Source organism: Agelaius tricolor, unplaced genomic scaffold, assembly GCF_023055355.1.
Source record: "Agelaius tricolor isolate 1412-34295 unplaced genomic scaffold, bAgeTri1.0.p SCAF_14, whole genome shotgun sequence".
In the NCBI taxonomy this organism is placed as follows: domain Eukaryota; kingdom Metazoa; phylum Chordata; class Aves; order Passeriformes; family Icteridae; genus Agelaius; species Agelaius tricolor.
In genome coordinates this window covers 1,513,704-1,535,104 of record NW_027269274.1, presented here as the reverse complement: position 1 = coordinate 1,535,104, position 21,401 = coordinate 1,513,704, and the positions used below count along the sequence as shown (strand labels likewise).

Sequence of the window (21,401 nt, the reverse complement as noted above, 5' to 3'; positions counted from 1 at the left end):
TAATGAGGCCAGTATTGCATTTTCCAAGTCCCTAAAATAAGCCTCCACTGCGTCTAAGAAATGCAAAGGAAGTTGTGTTTTTCCATCAATAAAAATCTTTGGCATAAACAAATGCTTGATATTTTATTCAAATATGTACAAGATTTCTAATCATCATCACCCTGAGGATCACCTCCCTCAGCTGCAGAAGGCACTTCCTAAAGAGCAGCAAATATCTCCCCGAGAGAAGCCCATTTCTGGACATGATTTCACTGCAAGTGGAATGTAACAGAGGGCAAGCTGCCTGTGGGAGAGTTGTCATCTCCCAGTCCTCATTCTTGACTCCTTCATTGTCTCTCAAAGCTGCCTAGAATTTCCTAATTGCCTAGAATTTCTTTTAAAGCTGTCTAAAAGTTTATAAAGTCTTTGCTTATTGCATTTGAGTGTAGAAATTCTACATAAATAAAAGTTATTAATAAAGATTCTGTCTAAAGAGGAGCTGTTGTACTTGACAAGGTGGTGATCAGTCAAGGGCTGGACTCAATAATTCTGGAGGTTTTTTCCAGCCTAATTCTGGGATTAAGCAATCTTTGAAAGCATGATTGCCATGTTTGCTCAGTTTTGTTCCAGTTGAACCCAAACCACCCAGGCCAGGTTGCTCGTGAACACGAAGGTTCTCCAAGCGCTCTTGAGTCGTGCTGGTTTTTCTTCCCTCAGCAGGAACTTCAAGCAAGGTTTTTCCAAGGTGTGCCATCAGCAAGGGACTCTGCCCAGGTTTGTTGTCCCTGGGGTGGGATGCAGCCCCTCCTGTGCCCTGCCATGCCCTGCGAGTGGCTCAGCGTGGCCCCGGGGCGGTGCTGGCGGCGCAGCGGAAGCCCAGGTTGGATGCGGAGCTGTCGGGGGTGTTCTGGCTCCGGGCTGCACAGCGGTACCTGTAGCAGTAGGACTGCACAGCAACACAGAAAAGGAACTTCTTAGCACAGCTGGGGCTCCTCAGGCAGCAGCTTGTTAGATTAACAGATTAATTAGTTAGGTTCATACAGCCAAACGTCATCGCTGTGGGACAGATCGATGAAGTGCTACGGATGGAAATCGCCGAGTTCGAAATGAGGGAATCCTAAACGGCCACCAGCTGACACAAAAACTAGACTGAAAGGCAAAGTGTCTGATGAAGTGTCAGCCAAGAATCTCTCCTGCTCTGGGAAAAAGCCAAAACAGCCATTCAGCTTCCCCTCAGAGGCTGAGCTGTGTATCCATGTGCTAGTGCCCCACTGGAATGGACAGGTACTGAACATTTCCCTGAGTGAGGTGCCAGACTTTTGGGATGGGATGTAAAAAGGTGCAACTTCAGGCTCTGTCAGCTCTGAGAGGGAGAAGAGCACCAGCACACAAAGATCAGTCTGAGCTGATATCAAGCACCTAATAAAGAGCCCTTGTACTAACAGTAGTCAGTGGTTTTGTCTTGATACACAGCCTAGTTTTATCACCTACAAAAAAGACTAGGGCAGACTAGAATCTTCACAAACCTCCAAAATGGGTCATGTTATTCATCACTGAAGAGCCTATTCCAGTGTTAATTTAATCAAAACTGCTAATTAACATCTGACATTGATTTCACCTAAGAAGGAAATCAGTGTAGAAAATGGGATCTCACTGTAGAAAATTTAATCTAATTATGAGAGTGATTTGCCAGCCACAGGCTTTGCAAGGGAAGAACAGGACAGCTTTAATGAAACAGGAGAAGTACAATGAGGGCTTTTGAGCACTGCATGAGCAGAGTTTAAAACACTATTTTATGTCATGAACAGCCATCACTCTGGCAGTTCTGAAGGATTTCAGGTATGCCACCAACAAACACTTCATCCCCCAGCCAGCTCTGCAAACACCTGATACCATTGAACCATGGAATTATAAAAGGATTTGGGATTGAAGGGCCCTTAAAGCTTATCCAGTCCCAACCCCTGCCCTGGGCAGGAACACCTTTCCCTAGCCCAGGTTAGTCAGAGCTCCATATCCTTTCTGGATCAAAAGCCATTCTAAAACTTGAAAAACAAAGTCACATCCATCCTTTCTACTCTGACAAGTATCACTCCAGCTCTATCATGAAAACACCATTAGAAGCCTACATCAATTTTAAGTTCTGCATTTAAAACCCATACTGATTTAAAAAACTTACTTGTTTTAACTCCAAGCTAAGCAAAAGAGGTCCTTGGGAACATCAGGTGTTGCTCTTCATAAATCCCATGAAACCCCTTGACAAGCATCCAGGCTGCCAGGAAACTGTCAGAGGATCATGGTCAAGTGCTTTCAGAGGGAAGAGGAACAGGAGAAGAGCACATAAGTTACCTTATGGCACATGTAGGATCCACCCTTCTTCACTCTGTCCGTGCCCGAGGACGGCCCTTGCTGGGGAGGGAGGACACTGGTCAGTACTCAGCAATAACTGCTGATTACAGGCAGTAAGGGGATGGAGAAGAAGCAATCAGAAATATTCCAGACACAGATGTCAGTGGTGTCTGAAGCAGCCAGCTTGAAATAATTCTGCCCTACAGGATTTGCAGGTGACAGGAACTGTGCTCCCTCCCCAGTGCCTCAAATATTTAACATTGCAGGTGCTGCTCACTGATAATGCCTGGGAACAGGGGGGTTCCTAGAGAGGGTTTCACCAGGAAGGAAATGAGCTCCAGCTTTCCTCAGTGACCACCTTGTGACCCAGTCTGGTCACACCTGCCATGGATCCCACTCTCCTACCCTGTCTCAAGGGGTACAGTTGTCTCCCACCCAGGTCTGCATTACCAGGGTGATGTTCTAGAAGAATCTACCCCAGAAGAGCATTTATAACTGAACATAAATCCCAGGGACTATCAGAAAACCCTGAGAGTTGATGTTGGTACTCTAGAAGCTCCCTGAGTTTGATAGCTTTGTGTGAAAGTTCACCACACAAATTGCAGCAGCTTCATGTTTCCTGCCAAAATTTATCCATGTGAAAAAGAATTGGGCATTTAATGGCACACAAATACTGAAGGAAAGGCACACCCTGAGGCAGCATCTGCTCCTTCCAAGCCTGGGTGCTGCTCCACAGCCCAGCCCTGCTCCCACTGAGGCCTCTGGAAATGTTCCCCAAACACCTGCAGGTGCATGCACAGTCCCTGCTCTGAGATAAGCCTCCAACCAGCACAGTCATCACCCAGCCTGGTAATCTCATTTCAAGGCAAGCCAGGAGAAAACTGACCTAAAAAAAGTTCTGTGGGAACAAGACAAAGCAGAACAATGGGGCTGTGGAGCAGGATTTCCCCTAAATGCTGCAGGGCTGAGCAGCAATCTGTGTGACTGGCTCCAAAAACACTTCTCTAAATGAAGAGGAACATTTTTGGTTTGGGTTAGAAAGCCCTAAATCTGTCATGTGTCAGCAATTACAAAGGGCTGACCTGCACTGAGCAGTGTGTGAACCAAAGGCTCAGAAGTGCATCTTGTTATTAACTACAAAGACCTTCCACCAGGCCAAAACTGAGCATCAAAGGTTATTAGTAACAAAATAAAACTGATTTAAATTGACCCCCACAGACTCTAAAGGAGGATTACAGCCCTGAAATACCTCACCTGCAAAAAAATGCTGTACTGTCCTCCATTAATCTGTTCCATTATAAAATATCATTCTTCTCTTATTTAAAATCACTGAAGGTAAAGAGTTTATGATAAACAACTGGCAAAGATGTCAGAAAACCAACAGACATCATCAGCAGCATTTGCAGTTAATATTTGCTTGTGCACATATCTCACTGATAGATGAAGGAAACTGCCTTGGCTGTGCTTCCCCTCATAAAAACTAATCTCAGCCCAGCAATTAAGGTCACATTTGATTAAAACAAGCAAATCTCTGTTCTATCAAACACCACTGTTTTATGGCCTGACCTAGAGAAGTGCACCAGCTGGTACTGAAGGGGAAGGACATTGGTGCAAAAGGCCAGAGCTGTCCAGACTTTGATCCCAGATTTAAACCCCAGAGTTTACTGTAAATTAACAAGGTTGTTCTGTACTAGAATACTGCAACAGCCATATTCCAGTCTGATTACATAAGTGCTTGTGCATTCCATTACCAAAGCTCATAAAAGTAGGATTGTTCTTTTGAAAGTTACTAAAAAAACCCAGAAGTTTTTTTTTGTTAATGAAAACAAAGCTGAACTTCTTTGATTACATCAAACAGATACTTTCTGGTGGTGTGTGGTGATTTCCAGTGCACAGCCACATGGTTACCCTGTTTGGAGACAAATCAGTTTTCAATCAGAGAACTGCAGCTCATACAAAAAATCAGAGCCAGAAGTCACCACAAAATAACCCCTAAAAGGACCCTGGTTTGATTGGACCTCACACACACACTTGGCTTTCTCTGCTAAAGGATCAGTTACAAATTTAGGGAGGAAATTCTTCCCTGTGAGGGTGGGCAGGCCCTGGCACAGGTGCCCAGAGCAGCTGGGGCTGCCCCTGGATCCCTGGCAGTGCCCAAGGCCAGGCTGGACACTGGGGCTGGAGCACCTGGGACAGTGGGAGGTGTCCCTGCCATGGCAGGGCTGGCACTGGGTGGCATTTAGGGTCCCTCCCAACCCAAACCACCCTGGGATTCAGTGACTGCAGTGAGGCACCTTCATTATAATCATTTATTTGAGACACTTAGGTGTTGGTGAATGCCAAGGCAGGAGCACTTCCCTGCTGCATTAAGGCAATGGTGGGGAACAACCACCCTGTGAATTTTGCTCTGTTCAAGAGTTTGCTGAAGTTTTAAACCCAGACACTTCAGGAAGTATTTAAAAATCAGGTGTTAACAATGAGGCTTTTAGGGGTTTTTCATATGCAAACTCATTGTCAGAATCCAATGTCTGAGGCAGAGCACTTCAAAGTGAATTCCAAAGGGTTTTTCTGGTTAAACAGGTAAGGAAACTGCATCTCCTCGTGTGCAAAGGTGTCCCAAAATAGCCAGGCTGCAGTTATCTTCTGAGACATTAGAACTGATTAGCACCAGATCTATCAGAGCCCAGCTCTTCAGTCTCTGCAGAGCACAAGGCAGTGTAACCTAAATATAGGATGTGTTCTCTGGGCTGAAAAGACTCTGAATTCTTTCAGAGGGTCAGAGCTCAGGCAAAGTTTTTTATCATATTAACATCCTAAATCTTCAAAGCAGCTTTCTAGCACTGGAAAGATCTGGGCTATGCTGAGGATTGGTTACAAGGAATGGATGGAATTCTGCACACAGATTGTTGGGAGGGTTCCATAATTGATTGTCTTGCCTTCACAAGTAATTACCAGGAATAAAAATAAACCTGAAAGTGCTTTGTAAATTATTAGCAAATAAAAACCACTGTATTTGTTGGGGTTTTGAGTGACAAACTCTACCTGGCCTTACTTGTTATATTTATAAATCATGGGATTTTCTCATCCTGGATAACTGGGAGAGGAGCAGGTCTAACACTGGAACTGGAATCTGCTGAGACAGAGCATCAGTGACCTCACACATCTCACCCTGTAGGAACCTCCATCTGCCTGCCACAAAGAAAAACAAAGATTCACTTCTCAGAGCCTGGTGACTTCTCCTAAACCTCAGTTTTATCACATGTTCAGTTTAAAACAAGCTACCAGAAGCCAGAAAGATAATTCACAATGGTTTGTTCTCTGCCTGGGAGGGGGAAAATAAGTACAGCTTGTAGCAATATGAATGAACTAAAACTCTTCCTTTTTTTAAAGAAGTCATTCCACGAACTCTTGATTTCTGTAATATGAGGGCAGTTGGGAAGGATTCAATGGCTAACCAGGTGTGAATAACCAACCAAACAACACCAAAATTGCATCAGAGCACTGCAATTGCAGCGTGGGTGAGCCGTGCTGTGATGCTCCCAATCCCCCAGCCCAGGAGCACAGAACAGAAGGTTTCCCCCAGCAAGGAGCCCCTGGTGTGCCAAGCCAACACTCACAGGGTTGTGCAGGTCCTGGGGGGAGTGGTGCACAGCCCACCAGTCCGATGTCCACTCCCAGGCGTTGCCCACCATGTTGTAGAGGCCGTACCCATTGGGGGGAAAGGCAGAGACCTGCACAGGAAGGGAACACAGCTCTGTGACACTCCACAGGGGCTGGAATCCTCACACCTCCCTGCTCAAGGTGCTCTTGGAGGAGCCCCAAAAGCAGGCACCGGATCAGCAGTGCAGACCTGGAACACTTCCATGTCCTGCATGCAGATCAAGCAGGATGGAAGGCTGTGGTCAGCTCTGTGTCACCCTGCTCAGTGTGACACAGCATCCCCTCGCTGCCTTTGGAGACTCAGCCTCTCCAGGGAGGCACTGTCTGAGCAGCAGACACACCTGGCATCAGGGACTTGACCCCACTCACCAAGGAAAAGCCAGGGGGGCTGCCAGCTCCTGCCTGGGCACACTCCTCTTCTGATGAAACTTTTGGATTTACTTAAATACCATTAAATAATTCATTCACATTCTTGATTGCTTTTAAAATGCCACTCTGGTTGTTATACTAGACAGGCCCAACCCATAAGGTTCCCCATAAGGGAAGTTAAATTTCTTTTAAATTATTGTGGGATATTTGGGTTCACAAAACTGCAAAGCCAGAAGTGCAGGCAGAAAGTATTTCAGCTTCTGACTACAAACTGACTGGGAGGGGGGAAAAGAGGTCAGTTTGAGAGGAACTAGAAGTTAAAATGAAAGTAATCTTTACTTTTCAATTAGCTTGTAAAGGAGTCCCCTGATAATGTTCAAGCCTGCAGTGAAATTTAATGCAACTTAAAATCTAAAATGAAAGAGCACAGGGATGGAAAACAGCCATGGCTCATGCTCCTGAAGACAGACCTTAATTTTAGGAAGATTAAGATCATTTCCACATGCTGGATTGTCTTTGAGACACACTTACAGGTGCAGTCCCCTTGTACCCATCCTCTGCTGTGTTATTGGTGGGGAATTCTCCCTGCCAGATATTGGCATAGTGCTGCCCTTTGGGCTGCAGTTTGTTGCCCCATGGGAAAAGCCTGAGGAAAGACAAACAGAGCAGCTGTCAAACACTGTTAATTAATAAAGTCAGTTTATAGAATCCCAGACTGGTTTGGGCTGGGAGAGACCTTAAATCCCATCCAGTGCCACCCCTGCCATGGCAGGGACACCTCCCACTGTCCCAGGTGTCCCCAAGCCCCATCCAACCTGGCCTTGGGCACTTCCAGGGATCCAGGGGCAGCCACAGCTGCTCTGGGCACCTGTGCCAGGGCCTGCCCACCCTTGCAATAAATACCTTTTTCCTAATATCCCATCTAAACCTCCCCTCCTTAAGTTTAAAGCCATTCCCCGTGTCCTGTCCCTCCATCCCTTGTCCCCAGTCCCTCTCCAGCTCTCCTGGAGCCCCTTCAGGCCCTGGAAAGGCTCTGAGCTCTCCCTGGAGCCTTCTCCCCTCAAGGTGAGCACCCCCAGCCTGGCTGCAGAGCAGTTCTGGGCTAACAAAGCCCTCAGAAGCCCTGGCTGTGCTGCCAGGCCAGCTGCAGCCCCTCCCTGCACAGGTACCTGTTCTCCAGCCCCCCTCGACAGCTGTACTCCCACTCAGCCTCCGTCGGCAGCCGCTTCCCTGCCCACCTGCAGAAGGCCAGGGCATCATTCCAGGACACATGAAGGACTGGATGGTCCATTCTGGGAACAAAACAAGCAGGACAGGCTCCTCAGGGCACCAGGCAGACTCAGGGCTGCACAGCACAATGTGACAGCCAGCCAGCCAGGGGCACACGGGACTGATGAGCTACAGCTGCACCAGGTGACTTTACAGCAAAGTTACTTAAGGAAAGGCAGCAAAATGCTGGGAGGGAAATGCAGCCATCAGAGGGAAACAGGAGGAGAAAATAATGAACTTCTGTTTGTCTCATGCTGCTGCCACCTCCAGCTCTGCAGTCATTTATGGTTTGTGGTTTCTCAAGTGCAGCACCCAGAACTGTCCATGCCCTGCCCTCTGGGGGAGCCTGGGCTTGCAGAGCCACAGGAAAGCACTGGAAACCTGCAGCATCACCACTGCCAAACCAGCCTGGCACAGGGCATCTTGCACCAAAGCAGCCTGGCAAGGGCCATCTCAGCCAGAAGGCAGGATGCTCAACAGGAAAATGCAATTTAATGCTGACTGTTCTCTCCTCCTGCTCTGGGTGCTGTCCTTGCTGTCAGCTGTGGGGCTGTGAGGGAGAGGTGACACGAGGAAGAGTCTCACCAACTCTATCAGCTTCTGCAGCACCCTGTCCAGGAACCTGAACTGCAGAAATTTAGCTGGGAAGTGACTTTCCTTGGGTGCTTTGTGCAGTCACAGTTTACACAAGAGCTCCCATCTTTAATGGGGTTTGGTTCCAGGACTGACATTAAAATCCTTGTCCCTTTTTCCAGAAAAAGGCAGAAAAAATTGCCCAGCCATTCTTGCAGAATCCATCCAAGCCCCTAACAGACCAAGATCCTCCCAGAGCTGAAGGTCCAGGAGAGAGAGGAACTTCCTACAAACTTCTCTTCCTGCCCCATTCAGGAATCCAGGGTATCCCTGTTAACCCCTGGGGTCATTTCCAGGTTCCCAGCAGCTGTGCCAGGCCAGGTCTGCACCAGCCCAGAATTTCATGGCAGGTTTCCAGCTCCTGTCTGCTGCCTCTGACCTCAATTCCTGGCTCCCCCTAACAATGCCTCCAGCTATTATCTCTATTTTTGCCTCAGATAATTCTTTCCTTGCCCTTGGAGAGCAGATAACTCGTTACTGAGCGTTTCAGCCATCAGATGATGGTGCACTAACAAAGTCCTGTCCTTAGAGGACTCAAAAACCTACTAGATCTAGGCTAGAGAGTCTGATTTGATTTCAAAATGCTGCTAGAAACTTTCACTAGCTGATCAAGTGCCAACTTTATTGACACCTGCCTAGTCAGAGGAGCAGTTGCAATGTTAGAGGCCCCAAATGAAGACAGTAATTTGATTTTCTAGGCCTAAAATTCATCCCACTTCAGAATGGAGAGCAATTGTATGAAGACAAGGACCAGCAAGCTTCAGGGTTTGTGCAGGCAAAGGATGGCACTAACTGTAAGAAAAAACAGAGTTTTCCAAAGCATTCAGAGGTTCTACACAGTCACAACTGCTTTTTCACAGAGTCAGAACACAGTGGAAAAAAGCACAAAAATCCTCAGTCTTCTGTTGCCAGAGAAAGAGGCTTCCAAATGCCAGCCACATGGAAGAGTTCAGAGTGCCCAGACTCCAGAGTGTGCACACAGGGAGGATTGATCCCTCCCCTCCAAACCCAGGTCAGGAGTCTGTGACCCTGGAAGATCTGCTGTGCTCCCTGCTGGCCCACAGACATGAACAGCAAACACTGAGGCTCAGTCAGCACAGCCCTGACAGACCTTTGTGCTCTCCATCACTGACCACGGCCATGGAATGCTGCATGCAGCTCAACAGAAGGTGGGAAAACAGCCCCAGAAGCAGCAGCCAGCAGGGACTGAATAAAAGCCCTCCCCTGCAGCCCCATTCCTGTGGGAGCCAGGGATATTGCCTGTGCTTTGTGATGGAATGGGTGCTCATGGCTCACCTGCTGGAGATGCTGGAGTCAGGGCCCTCAGGGTGCCTCCAGCTGGCTCCTTTCACAGGCAACCACCAGGGAGCAGCTGCCACCTGAAAAAGGACAAGAGCAGCAGGGAAGGACACTTCAATTCCCAGCTAAGGGATTTGCTGAAAAACCACCAGACCCCTTCCAACCCAAACCAGCCTGTGCCTGTGTGAATTTCAGCTCCTGCCTGACTTCAGTCTGATACAATCTGCAGAGAGGAAAAAAAAATTACAATTTTGGCCTAAAGAGCATTTTCACCCTAATTATTTACTCCCTGGACTCAGTGTTTTGACATCACTGAAACAATCCCTGATGATGCCCTTTAGCTGGGGGTCAAACACTCATTTTGCAACACATTTGCTTTCCAGGTCATTAACCCACTCAGCTGATTTTAAATTATTTGCTCTCAGCTTCCAGAAGGTGGAGACAGAAGAACCACACAAGGCAAGTGAAGCATGAAGCCTTTCTCTTTTTTTTTTTTTTTTTCCCCAGCTGGTTTGCTGGGAAACATCACACAGCCAAAATCATCTGTAGCAATGCAGACATTGAGTAGTTCTCTCAAACCAGAAGTCTCAAATTTGGTGCTTCAATGCCAAGGAGTTTTTTCTGGAAGACATTCTTTAGGGATTTCTTCTATAAGGCTTACTTCAAAGCAATGCTTAACTGTTCTGATTGATATTCACTTACAAATAATTATTTTAATAATGGGGCCTTCACTGAAGCAAAGAAAGGAACATTTATGCCACCCATCAACAGTGGGTTTATTGCAGCAGCTTCCAAACTACTCCTATTACAGAGATAATGTCTATAAAGAACAAAAATCAGAGAAAATAAGCCTGGAATGCTTTAGGAGGTAAACAAGCCAGAGGCTGGTTAGTCCTAGACTTTGTCAAGTGTTATTCACAGAGGTAGGAAAGGTGCCAAGAGTGTTACCCCTTAACTCACCAAACCCTTATAGCAAAGGCCAAAGCATCACTGCAAGCTGGTATTGAGGAGACCCAGAATCAGTCTGGTCAAACAATTCTAACAGCAGCTTCTGGGGGAAGCTGCATCCTTCAACAGAACATGTAATTACATGTGTGTGGGACAAGAGATGATCTGTGTCACACAGAGATTGTTGAGAAAACCCTGGTCCAAGCTCCACATCAAATCATTCATGTGGATATTTCAATAGCAAATGCCCAAACACACATTATCCTGGGTTTAGAGCCTCAGCAGGCTGTGCTCACACTCCCTGACAGCCTTTCCCTCCTCCCCTCCCAGCACACACAGATTTTGCCCACAGCACATCTGGGTATGGAAAAAGCTCCCTGGAAATCAACAATCAGCAATCCTGGACTAAAGCTTCAAACCCCAGAATGAGACCTTCCTGCAGACACTCTGCTCAACTCTGAGCACTAAAGCTTCAGAGTGATGGGGCTGCTAAACTGATACAACAGTCAAGAGGTTTAAAACTAGTCCCATTTAACCAATTCCTTGCCCATATTGAGGTTTGACCTTTAAACTACATTGAAAATAGGACAGAAATCCAAAATTAGCATTTTACAGCTATTTAAGGAAAATAAAAGAGCAGCAGAACCACTTGCTAAAGCTAAAATCTGAAAGATCACAAGAAAGATTTCGACAGTTTCTAAGCACAACATATTTTTGTAAATTAAACTGCTGGGTTTTGGATAAAAACATCTCTGCAGGAGACTGCAAAGATTTACACTTTAGACTACTTTAATTCTGGAAAACATTTTTGTGATGCAAAAGAAAAAGCAGATGCTTTCAATCAGGCTGGTTTATTTTAACCCAAGAAAAATGTCTCTCCACAGGAAAGCACTGCGTGTGCACAGCTCCCGGCTGTGGCTCTGCTGAGCTGAGCACCAAATGGCTGCCAGGCTCTGCAGAGCACCCAGAGCAGTCACACATGCAGGGCTGGGACAGGGATAACAGGGAGAGCACAGAGAGCCTGCAAGAATTACCTGGAGACTGATCCAAGGCAGCCCCTGGCTCCAGTGAACACACCCCGGGCTGCTCCTTCCAGAAATCTCCTACCTGAAATCCACAGTTCTCTCCTAGAACTTCTCACAAGTCTTTACAGCTTTTAATTGCTCTAAATCTAATTAGCAGAACAGCTAATTAGACAGAGATATTACAACATCACAGTTAATACAGCCAAGTCCTCCCCTGCCAATAATGAGCTTAGTTACTTTCATAACACTTCACGTTCTGCTTCCCTCCGAAACATGTTCTGTGCACTGGCAACAGATCCCTGCTGTCCAAACAGCAGCAGATGCTGCTGAATAGATCTTGAATCAGAGGACAATCCCCTTCCTTGTGGTGAATTCTTGCAGCATGTCACCTGTGCCAGGTTGCCCACACCTGCCCTGCAATCCTTACACCCTGGTGCACAGGGAAACATTCCCAGAGCAAAGCAGAGGCACAAAGGCTTGGTTTGGTCTGTTCCAGCTGGAAACAGGGATTATCCTGCTCTCCCCTCCAGGATTAAACCTTAAGAACTCCCTGTTCTGCTTCTTGCAGGCCCAGAGAACTGTGAAAGGAGAGCCCAGTGTGCTAACACTGGGAAGAGCTCAAACAATTAATTCCAGCCCACGAGCTTTGCACTGGGGCAGAGCAATTTGCAGAGCTGGAGCCTGAGCTCCCACTAACAGCCTGCAGAAAACTCTCCTCCTAAGTATTCCATTTTCCTTTCCAAGTGGGCTGGGACAGCCTAGCTTTAATTGCTCCATTACCTCACAATGTCAAGATTTTTAAACTACTTCACAATTAGCTCGAAGAAAATTCCTTCCTAAATCTATGTAGAAAAGAAAATTAGAGTGGGGAACATCACCAAGTGAGTTTCATTGTCAGCATTGCCCCGTTGCTACTGCTGCAGTAGGGGAATAGCCCTAAAAACCACCCCAAAGGCACCCAGCCCAAAGCCATAAAAGCATTTATTATTCTTGCACTAACCTGTCACAGGCCACGTTCAAGAGAAAAACAACCCCCACTTGAGGAGCAAATCTCAAATTCAAATCAGATTTATGTATCCAAAAAATTTACCAAAAATAAACTCAACAGAGGAGCTCATCTTGGCTCAGGCTCCAACATTTCCATCAAGTAGCAAGTCCCCTGAAATAACAAAGCTGTGGATTTGAACTTTAAGGCAGGCCCACAAGATATGACAAATTCATGCTGCTGTCCAGTCATACTGCACCAAACATCAGCTTTTTTTGTGCTACAGCATTCTAATGCTATTTTAATCAAGTATTTTAAAAGCCTTACTCCAGGTCAAGATAAACAGCTGGAAAAAACCAAAAGTGACTGCAGAGTAAGAACTTCTGAATTAACTGTGTTAAAAGAGATTTTGAGTGAAAAGCAGCCCAAGTCTGGAAGCCACTTTAAAACTCATTTATTAAGTGGTGGGTTCTTAAAAAACCACTCCAGTTCAGAAGCTGGCTTAATAGGTTACCACTTGTTTCAATCAGATGGTGTTCAGCTCTGTATAATCTTTAATATGCAAAAGGATCTTGTTAGCATTGGTAGGATGTGAGGAAAAATTTGTTATTCGGTAAAGAACATAATTTTTAAATGAGGTTTTATTTTATTCATGTAAGGCAGATACACATAAATCTCTGACAGTTCTTCCTGCTCTAAGCCAGATCCTAAACCTTGAGCACTGATTAATGAACTACTGAAGAAAGAGGCAGACAGAAAACAGAACATTTTTAATAGGGTGAGAAGTTTAAGAAATAAAAATAATTACTGTGCAATGGATCCACTTGACTGTCCCCACAGAGAACAAACCTGCTGTAATCATGCACAAGGACTGAGCCAGGGTTGGGAAATCCTGCCCCACACAAACAAAACTCACAGTGAGCAGAAGATTTGTCCAGCAGGCAGCTCACACCTGCATCAGGGCTGGACTAGGATCTCCAGAGGTCCCTTCCAGGATTCTCTGAATACCTGATTTTGCCAGCTACTGCAATTCCCATGCTATTTATTCTATCAATTAAAAGTCCCAGTTCCCTCAAAGCTCTAATTACAGAAGAATTTGTTCTCACTCTTAATTTCTAATGTTAATGGCCTCCCTCATGAGCTCAGGAAGCAACAAGGAGGTTTGTTTAATATTGAATATTATCTGCCTTAAAATCCAGTATTTTACAGCAGTTTGAAACTGCACACCAAGGAAAGGCAGCAGCTTTAAAACATTATATTACTTTGTAAGTCATCAACTACAAAAAAATATTTCAGACTTGACTGGAAACAAGCACTTTTATGAAGAGACCTTTTCTGTGCATAAGGAAAGGTCATTGAACTTCAGTTCAGACAGTGTAAACTTCACAGCCCTGTCAATCCTCCAAGAAAAATAACCACAAATACGTGATGCTCAAATCCAGTCAAATTCATTAAGTGCAAGTTTTGGAATCAGAAGAAGCTTCTTTTGAGGAACTGATATTCCTGGTGAAGGCAGACACCTCTGGAAGTCTAATTTCCAGCCAACATCTAAATCTGCTCTCCAACTGGTCATTTTTTCCACTGATCAAGAGCACGTGAGCTGTAAGGAGAGGAGATGTGCACGGATTTATCCTGAGGCACAAACCATGGCCTGCTTTAAGCTGCAGCTCTGATAACACAGGCTGATGTTCCTGGCAATTCCCAGGGAGAATTCCTGCACCTCCTCTTAGCAGTGGGAGTAGAGCACAAAAACCCACAGAGGAGCAGCTCCATCTTCCAGCTCCTTGCAGGGAGCAGCTGAAGCAGTGGGGGCTGCAAGAACAGCTCACCCTGCCCACACTGGCACTGCTGTCCCACCTGCAGCCAGGGCTCCTCTCAGCAGCAGCTTGGGATGCTCAGCTGAAAGGCAGAATGTTTCAATTTGGGATTATTGTGAAATAGGCAAATTGCACAGCTCCAGGCCACTGCAGAGATTTCCATACAGACAGGGATGAAAGCAGCATCCCACAGTTCTGGATTGGCCAGAACTTAGTGCTGGCTTCAGCTGCCAGTGAGCCAATTCCACTGCATTCCAGACCCAAAATTCCATACCCTCACAGACAAAGGCAGCACACATTTGTATGCTCTCAGGCTGTTCAGTGCAGAATTTATCTGGTGTTGAAGCAAAAATTAATTTTCTGCCTTCCATGAGCCAAGAATAACGATGTCCCCACTACTCTCCAGTGAGCAAAGACTGAGGCTGCACTCCTGTTGTGCCATCCATGGTACCTGGGCAGCAAGGAAACTCCAGCAGGGATTGGCAAGAGCTCTCAAATCCCTCAGAATAAAATGGAATCATGGAATGGTTTGGGCTGGAAGGGACCCTAAATGCCACCCAGTGCCAGCCCTGCCATGGCAGGGACACCTCCCACTGTCCCAGGCTGCTCAGAGCTCCACCCAGCCTGGCCTTGGGCACTGCCAGGGCTGCTCTGGGCACCTGTGCCAGGGCCTGCCCACCCTGCCAGGGAACAATTCCTGCCCAATATCCCATCCATCCCTGCCCTCTGGCAGTGGGAGCCATTCCCTGTGTCCTGTCCCTTTCCAAAGTCCTCTTCTGGAGCCCCTTTAGGCCCTGGAATGGGCTCCAAGGTCTTTCCAGAGCCTTCTCTTCTCCAAGCTGCATGTGAAGAATTTAAGATGTGAAGCTCTCAATTTTTTAAGCCCTCACAAATAATCTCAGCTTCAAAGGACCTTCCCCCCTTACCCCACAAAATCCTTTTCCATTTGAAGGAGCCCTCCTCTGTTCCATCAGTAACTCCCTCATCTGGCACAGCACCAAATCCTCCCTCTGCCACGTGACCACCACAAACTTGGAGGCCAAAACTAAAACCTGAGTTCCCAGAAATCTGCAACAATTCCATCCTTGGCTGCTCCACCCCTTTTTACTGCTTCCCTTCCAGAGCTGAGGCCAGCCCACATTCCTGTCCTGTCAGTGGCGATCTGGGAGCCCACCTCACCTCCAGGAAAGGCACACCCAGAGCTCCAACAATCACCCTGGAGCTCAGCTGGGTCACTCCTCCAGCAGCCCCAGCTCTGCCTCAGCCAGTGCCTTTGAGGCTCTGAGAAATCTGCTTTAAGAACTGGAGAACACAAAGTGGCCAAAGAGAGCAAAACCCCTGACAGACACACACACAGCTCATCATTTCTAAATTATTTCATTTGGTACTTCCACCTTTCCTCAGTTATTTCACTGCAGATGAAATACTGCTTTAAAAATTTACATTCCTGTTGCTCTTCCCCTATATTCACATTTACATTTAACATGCCTGTGCTTCACCTGGAGAAAATCCTAGTCAAAACACTCCTGAGCCACTGAGGCAAAGGAAAACCACAGTCCTTTCTCCCACTGGTTGGCTGGAGGGATTTGCAGTGCCAGTAACACACCAATATTTATATCTTATTTCTGCTTTTCATCTGATAGTTATGATTGAAGAAGGTGACTTTTAACAGCAAGTTTACTTTTAACAGCTCCAGAAAACCTTCAGAAAGCAGCAGCCAAAAAAGACCAGTTTGGGCTCCATCCCAGGCCTCTGGCATAACACTTGTCCTGTGAGCACTGCAGCCAACACTTGGAAATTTGGCTGACACGCTCAGGAAAGTGGCTCCCAACACTCTGTGTTTACAAAATGGCCAAGGCTGAGCTTACAGCAGCATTCTTGGGGTTTGTTTGTTTGTTTTAAAACACAGACACTGATTTAGGGATTTCTGCAACACAGAACTACACAGGAAAAGGAATTTCTCCAATGGGAAGATGGGATGAGTCATTCTTTTTTTTTATTTGTATTTTTTATTATTTTTAAGAAAGCAGAACAAACCCATGGATGGATTTAGCATCAGTTATGCTGGTGGTGGGAACTGCAATTTAGCCTTATCTCTCCCAGTGCACAAATGCTAGTCCTGAATTAAAAGATTACAAACTGCACTTGTAATCTTCCTTCCCTGGCAGCAGGAACCCAAATCCCACGTTCTCTGCCAGCCCCTCAGAGCACACACTCACACAGGGCTTCCTGAAACCTCCCACCTCTCAGGCTGCCCCTTGAAAACAAAAATCAGACTGTGCCCCTTCAGAGCTGAGGAGAATTCTGACAGGAGGGGAGCTCAGGAGGTGATTTTGTCCAAACCTGTGCTCAGAGCAGATCAGCTCATCCAGGAGATGACAGGACACAATCTGCTTATCTGCCAAGAGCTGCAAAGGGCACCTGACCTGCTAAGGAGGAGGTAAAGGAAAGCTGAGGAAGGCTCAGCAACACATTCACAACAGAAAAAGAGGAAAGAGAGGGCAGGGAAGATTTAGTACAGGAATGTCTTTCTTTTTAAACCAACATTCACTTTCACTCAACAGGAAAACTGGATCAGCTCCAGAGGAGTCAGCACTGCCCCTCCCAGGATCACTGTGGTGCCCAGGGAGATGAGGGGAGCTGGAAAAGCAGCAAATGAACACAGGATCCTCTGGAGAGGAGAAATGTCATAAACTCCAGCCATTCACAAGATAAGGAATCTTACAGACAGCATGAACTTCTCAGGTAGGGGGCAAAAAGAGACAACAAGGGGTTGATACCAATTTTTGCTCATCAGGAACTGATGCTTTTAATTGTTTTTAAAGAAAAAGGACATAACAGATTGCAAATCCTCCCCACTTCAGCCCATGATTCCTGGCCAAACACCTTTCCATAATCCCCATTTTTGCACCTGGCTTTGGGGACATGACAGAGTTCAGTTTTCCCTGCTGTGGTTGCCAGCAGAGCCCAGGGATTGCTCAGGGAGGTTTCCCCTGCTGTGCTACTCACTGCTTGGTGGATGTCAGCCTTCACTGCCTCACTCAGCATCCCCTCAAACACAAAAGAGTCACCAAACTTCTCTGCCTGTGGAAAGAACAAAGGATTCAACCATTATGTCATCAAAGGAGTGCTATTCTTGGAACCACACTCAACACTCACAGCTTCGTTTTATCAAGGATAAGAAAATTCAGAGAATCCTTAAGGTGGAAAAAACCTCCAAGGCCATCAAGCCCAACCTTTGACCAAACAAATTCTAATAGTGAATTTGAGTTCTCTTTCAAGGAAGCTGTTTTGGAACAGAAAAGAAGGGACTTTTTCTCTGGATGTTGTTTTTGTTCAGCAGCCACTGGGCAGATGGCAGCTCACTGAGCTTCTGCACATGTTTTTACTTTTATTCATTAAAAATGCAGTTCTGATTGTCCCAACTGCTTTCAAATGCTACAGTCATCAGTCTAATATGAAAGGGCATGTTTCATTCCTATTATTTTTCCTTTGGGAAGCACAATAAAAGACTTGAGCCTTGTCACTTGTAAGTGGAGAACTCAACGACACCAGCTGAGCCATGGGGTCTGCAACAGCCCCCACATGATGCAGTTCTGCCTGCCAGGGCTCCAGGAACATTTGGATAACTCTCAGGCACAGGGTGGGACTGCTGGGGTATCTGCAGAGAGCCAGGGGTTGGACTTGGTGATCCTTGTGGTCTCTTCCAGCTGAAGATATTCTGTGATTCCACACTGAACCCACCACACACGTGCTCATCCCAGAAGCTGTTTGCTACAAGCAAGCTTTGTTCCAACTCAAAATAGTTAATCCTCCCTTTTTTTCATAATTATGGAGCTAAGAAACAGAAATAGCAGATAAAAGAAGCTCTTCATCCAAGCAGAGGATGCTGCCTTCCAAATGAGAACCAGTTCATCAAGTGAATTCAGCAAAGTGCCTCCTTGGAGACCTGCTCCTTCCCCAGGTTGCATTTCCCTGAAAGGGCTGTCAGGTTTGTCACAGCTGCGTAGGAACAGTCACTTGTCAGGAGGGATCTGAGCTTCAGGCACAGGGGCTCCTTCCTGGCAGGAACCCCAACACATTCCTAGTCCATTGTTGCCAGGAACAGGCACACAGTTATCACTGCAGCTGCTGTTGTCTCCTCCTGAGGCACAGGGCTCTCTGTCACCAGCAGGAGCTGTGCAGAGCCAGCCTGAGAACCCCTGGCTGTATCAGTTTCTTAAATCCCTTCTTCAGGTTTCTCTAAACTAAGGAAAATCTAACCTGGTACAAAGAGCTCCAGTGTTACAGTAGCCTCTTTGAACTAGGTCTCATTAGCTCTTGGAGGTCTATAACACACTCAAGATAGCTCAGCTACCCTTGGAGGCATAAAAATCAGCAGGATGGCCTCTGTTGCAGTGTTGGAAACAAAAAGGTTTAATAAAAGGCAAAATAACAAACAGAGAAAAACCCAGCCAGGTGCAGGAGGTTCTTGCTCCTGGTAAAACACCTCACAAAAGCAATTAGTTTCTTTGTTAATTTCTTTTTCTAGTCAACTGCAAGACTTTTTGGCTTCTGTCCAATTGGCTATCCTTAAGTTTGAGATGAAGTCCCCCAGGCCTGTGAGGTGGCTTTTGCACCTAATCAAAGAGAGAAACTTCTGGGCTTATTTCCTTTTTGAGGGGACAAAGGAGAGTTTTGTCACTCTTTTAACAGGGGGCACACTCCTATACTCCAGGACCCAAATACCAAAAAACCACCCCAAAACCCCGTGTAGACACCTGCTGGCCTCACTCAGGCTGCAGGACAGATGTGAGCTCAGGTGACAATTATTAAACACAACAGCAAACCCCTGACTGTCCTTTCAGCCCAGGACAGCAAGGCAATTCCCTCTCCCCACTACCTCCACCAGAAATACTGGAGTGTGCAATTCCCAAACAAGTGCTGTGACATGCTTCAAAAAGACAAGGCTGGTTTCAGCTGGGGCTGTCCCAGGCTGAGGGGAGCCCTGGTGCCTCACCTCAGTGATGTAGCCTGTGGAGTTGACAAAGCTCTCAAAGTCCAGGTTGCTGACCTCGTACTGGTCCATGTAGAAGCTGCCAAGGTGGACTCTGCGGGCTGGGCCCTCTCCATCCTGCTGGATCTGGGGCTCCTGGGTGCCCATGGTGAACACCCCTGCTGGGATCAGCACCATCTGCACAGCAAACAGCCCCAGGGAGGCACAGTGAGACACTGAGGAGCCCAGGCTGCTCCTGCTGCTTGCCTCTGCAGCTGATTTGGAAACAGCATTTTGGGGAAACAGCAGACAGAACTGCAATTGGGGACAAATCCCCATTTTTCACAGGAAGTCTGGGTCATGCTGGTGCTCCCATGAGGAGAAGCATGCTGCGTTTCCTATGTTACACTTTGCTGTTATTCCTGCAGCTACACCACTGCCAGGGCAGCAAAGGAGCAGAAAATGAGTTCACAGCAGCTCCCCAGCACCTCTCCTGCCTCTTCAGGGCAGGGGAATGAGGATTTGGCATCACCTTTCTCATCCCATTTCCATGTTTCTTCTCACTGTAAAGCTCTCCCACTCAGGTCTCTCCCAGCCACACCTAAAATTCACACACCTTGTAACTGGCCCATAAAAAATGCTACAAGCAGCTTCTCCTTCAGACTACCCCCATCTGAAGCTGGCTGTGTCCTTGTAACTTTCTCCACTGAGAAGAATCTGAGCTCTCACAGACAGTCTGAAACTGACTCCATAAAAGGGCTTCAGGATAAATTTGCTTACATTTTTTAGGACTTAGGAAATGACAACACAAAGTTGCACCACTTCCTCCCTCCCTATCTCTCTTCAAGCCTCGGTAGCTGGAACAACTCCCTCAAGAGGTTTCCAAGCCAGGCTCAGAGCTCACTGGGCTAAAATCATGTGCAAAATTAACTCTTGCTGGCTCCCCAGTTCTAAAACCATACTGGAAATAAATAAACCTGTTTGTGGGTGATGCAGAGACCAATTCTTCTCCCAGCTTCTCTGCTGGTAAAGGTGTTTTCCAGCTGAGCATCATCAAGTTATGTTGTGAGCATAATTAGTAATTAGCTTTCATTACCTACTGCTGGAGCTGCCAGCTGCATGAAGGGTCAGAGGATTTTTTCATCCTCCAGACCTAAAGTGAACTGCTCAGGTTTGTCACACAAAATATCCATCGTTGACATGGATCCCAAGCACAACAGGGAATTATTCAATTCATACTCTTTAAATATTCTCCAATTTGTGAAGCGAGTTCCCCCACTGCCTGTTGCACACAGGCTTTTCCAGGCTGACGCAGTTTCCCAGCACTAGAACAGAGGCAGCAGGAGATGAACTCCCTCATGTTTCCCGTTCTCTCCGTGAGGCAAGAGCGAGGTGGGGCCCGAAGCAGCACGCGCGCCCAAGCCCAGTTCCTCAGGGGCTCACCCCACCCACCTATAATTTAATTTAACTTTCCCCACAGCAGTTCCCCGGCTGTTCCGTTATCCCGGAGGAGACCGTGCTCCGCCGGGGTCGCTCCACGGCCCAGCCCAGCCCCTCAGGTGGCCGAGCCCCCTCCCGGCCCGGCCCCGCCGCTCACCGGCCCCTGCCCGCGGCTCCGCCCGCTGCCCGCCGCCGCTGCCGCCGAGTAGCGCCGCGCCGCCTCCTCCCGCCCGTCCCCGGCGGCCCGGCCGGCGCTGCAGCCGCAGCCCGCGGTGCCGGGGGTCCCAGGGGTCCCGGCCGCCGCTCCCGCTCCCATCGCCAGCAGCAGCAGCGGGAAGAGACAGCGGCACAGCCGGGCGGGCGCCGCCATCTTGGCGGCGGGGCCACGTGCCGCGCGCTGTCACGTGATCGGGAGCGTCTTAAAGGGGCCGCGTCGCGCCCTGAGGGGCGGGACCGGGGTTGTCCCCTCCGTGTCCCTCTCTGACCCCTCATGTCCCCTCCTGACCCCACTGTTCCTCCCTGTCCCCTCCCCAGTCCCCTACTGATCCCTCATGTCTCTCCCTGTCCCCTCCTGACCCTCGTGGACCCCGTCCCCCTCTTGATGCTACTGCCCCTCTCTGTCCCTCCCTGTCCCCTCCTTCCCCAATGTCCCTACC

General features: G+C 47.5%; 1 protein-coding gene across 4 annotated transcripts; it reads right to left on the bottom strand.

Moving 5' to 3' along the window:
• Positions 1-97: 97 nt before the first annotated feature.
• Positions 98-21,136, bottom strand: SUMF1 (sulfatase modifying factor 1). Of its 4 annotated transcripts, XR_011681107.1 has the most exons (10): positions 20,903-21,136; positions 19,330-19,503; positions 17,340-17,414; positions 9,553-9,635; positions 7,524-7,646; positions 6,886-7,000; positions 5,943-6,056; positions 2,326-2,385; positions 2,156-2,259; positions 98-925 (listed from the first exon to the last, which is right to left on the bottom strand). XR_011681107.1 is itself a non-coding variant. In XM_071439298.1 (9 exons), the coding sequence occupies exons 1-9, from the start codon at positions 21,113-21,115 to the stop codon at positions 815-817; spliced, it is 1,068 nt and encodes a 355-aa protein (XP_071295399.1). In that variant the 5' UTR covers positions 21,116-21,136; the 3' UTR covers positions 98-814. The 4 variants fall into 4 exon arrangements, 2 of the variants coding, with proteins under 2 accessions (XP_071295399.1, XP_071295400.1); XM_071439298.1 differs by lacking the exon at positions 2,156-2,259; XR_011681108.1 differs by lacking the exon at positions 2,326-2,385 and having other exon boundaries at positions 882-925; positions 2,156-2,283.
• Positions 21,137-21,401: the final 265 nt, after the last annotated feature.

What these genes read in the sequence shown, in the direction of transcription:
- SUMF1 (XM_071439298.1), bottom strand. Translation starts at nt 21,115, where the DNA reads ATGGCGGCGCCCGCCCGGCTGTGCCGCTGTCTCTTCCCGCTGCTGCTG. An exon ending in CGAGGGGGGCTGGAGAACAG is followed by an intron (nt 7,001 to 7,523) that starts GTACCTGTGCAG and finishes GTCTTTCCTCAG; the next exon opens with GCTTTTCCCATGGGGCAACA. An exon ending in GATCCTACATGTGCCATAAG is followed by an intron (nt 926 to 2,325) that starts GTAACTTATGTG and finishes GTTGCTGTGCAG; the next exon opens with TCCTACTGCTACAGGTACCG.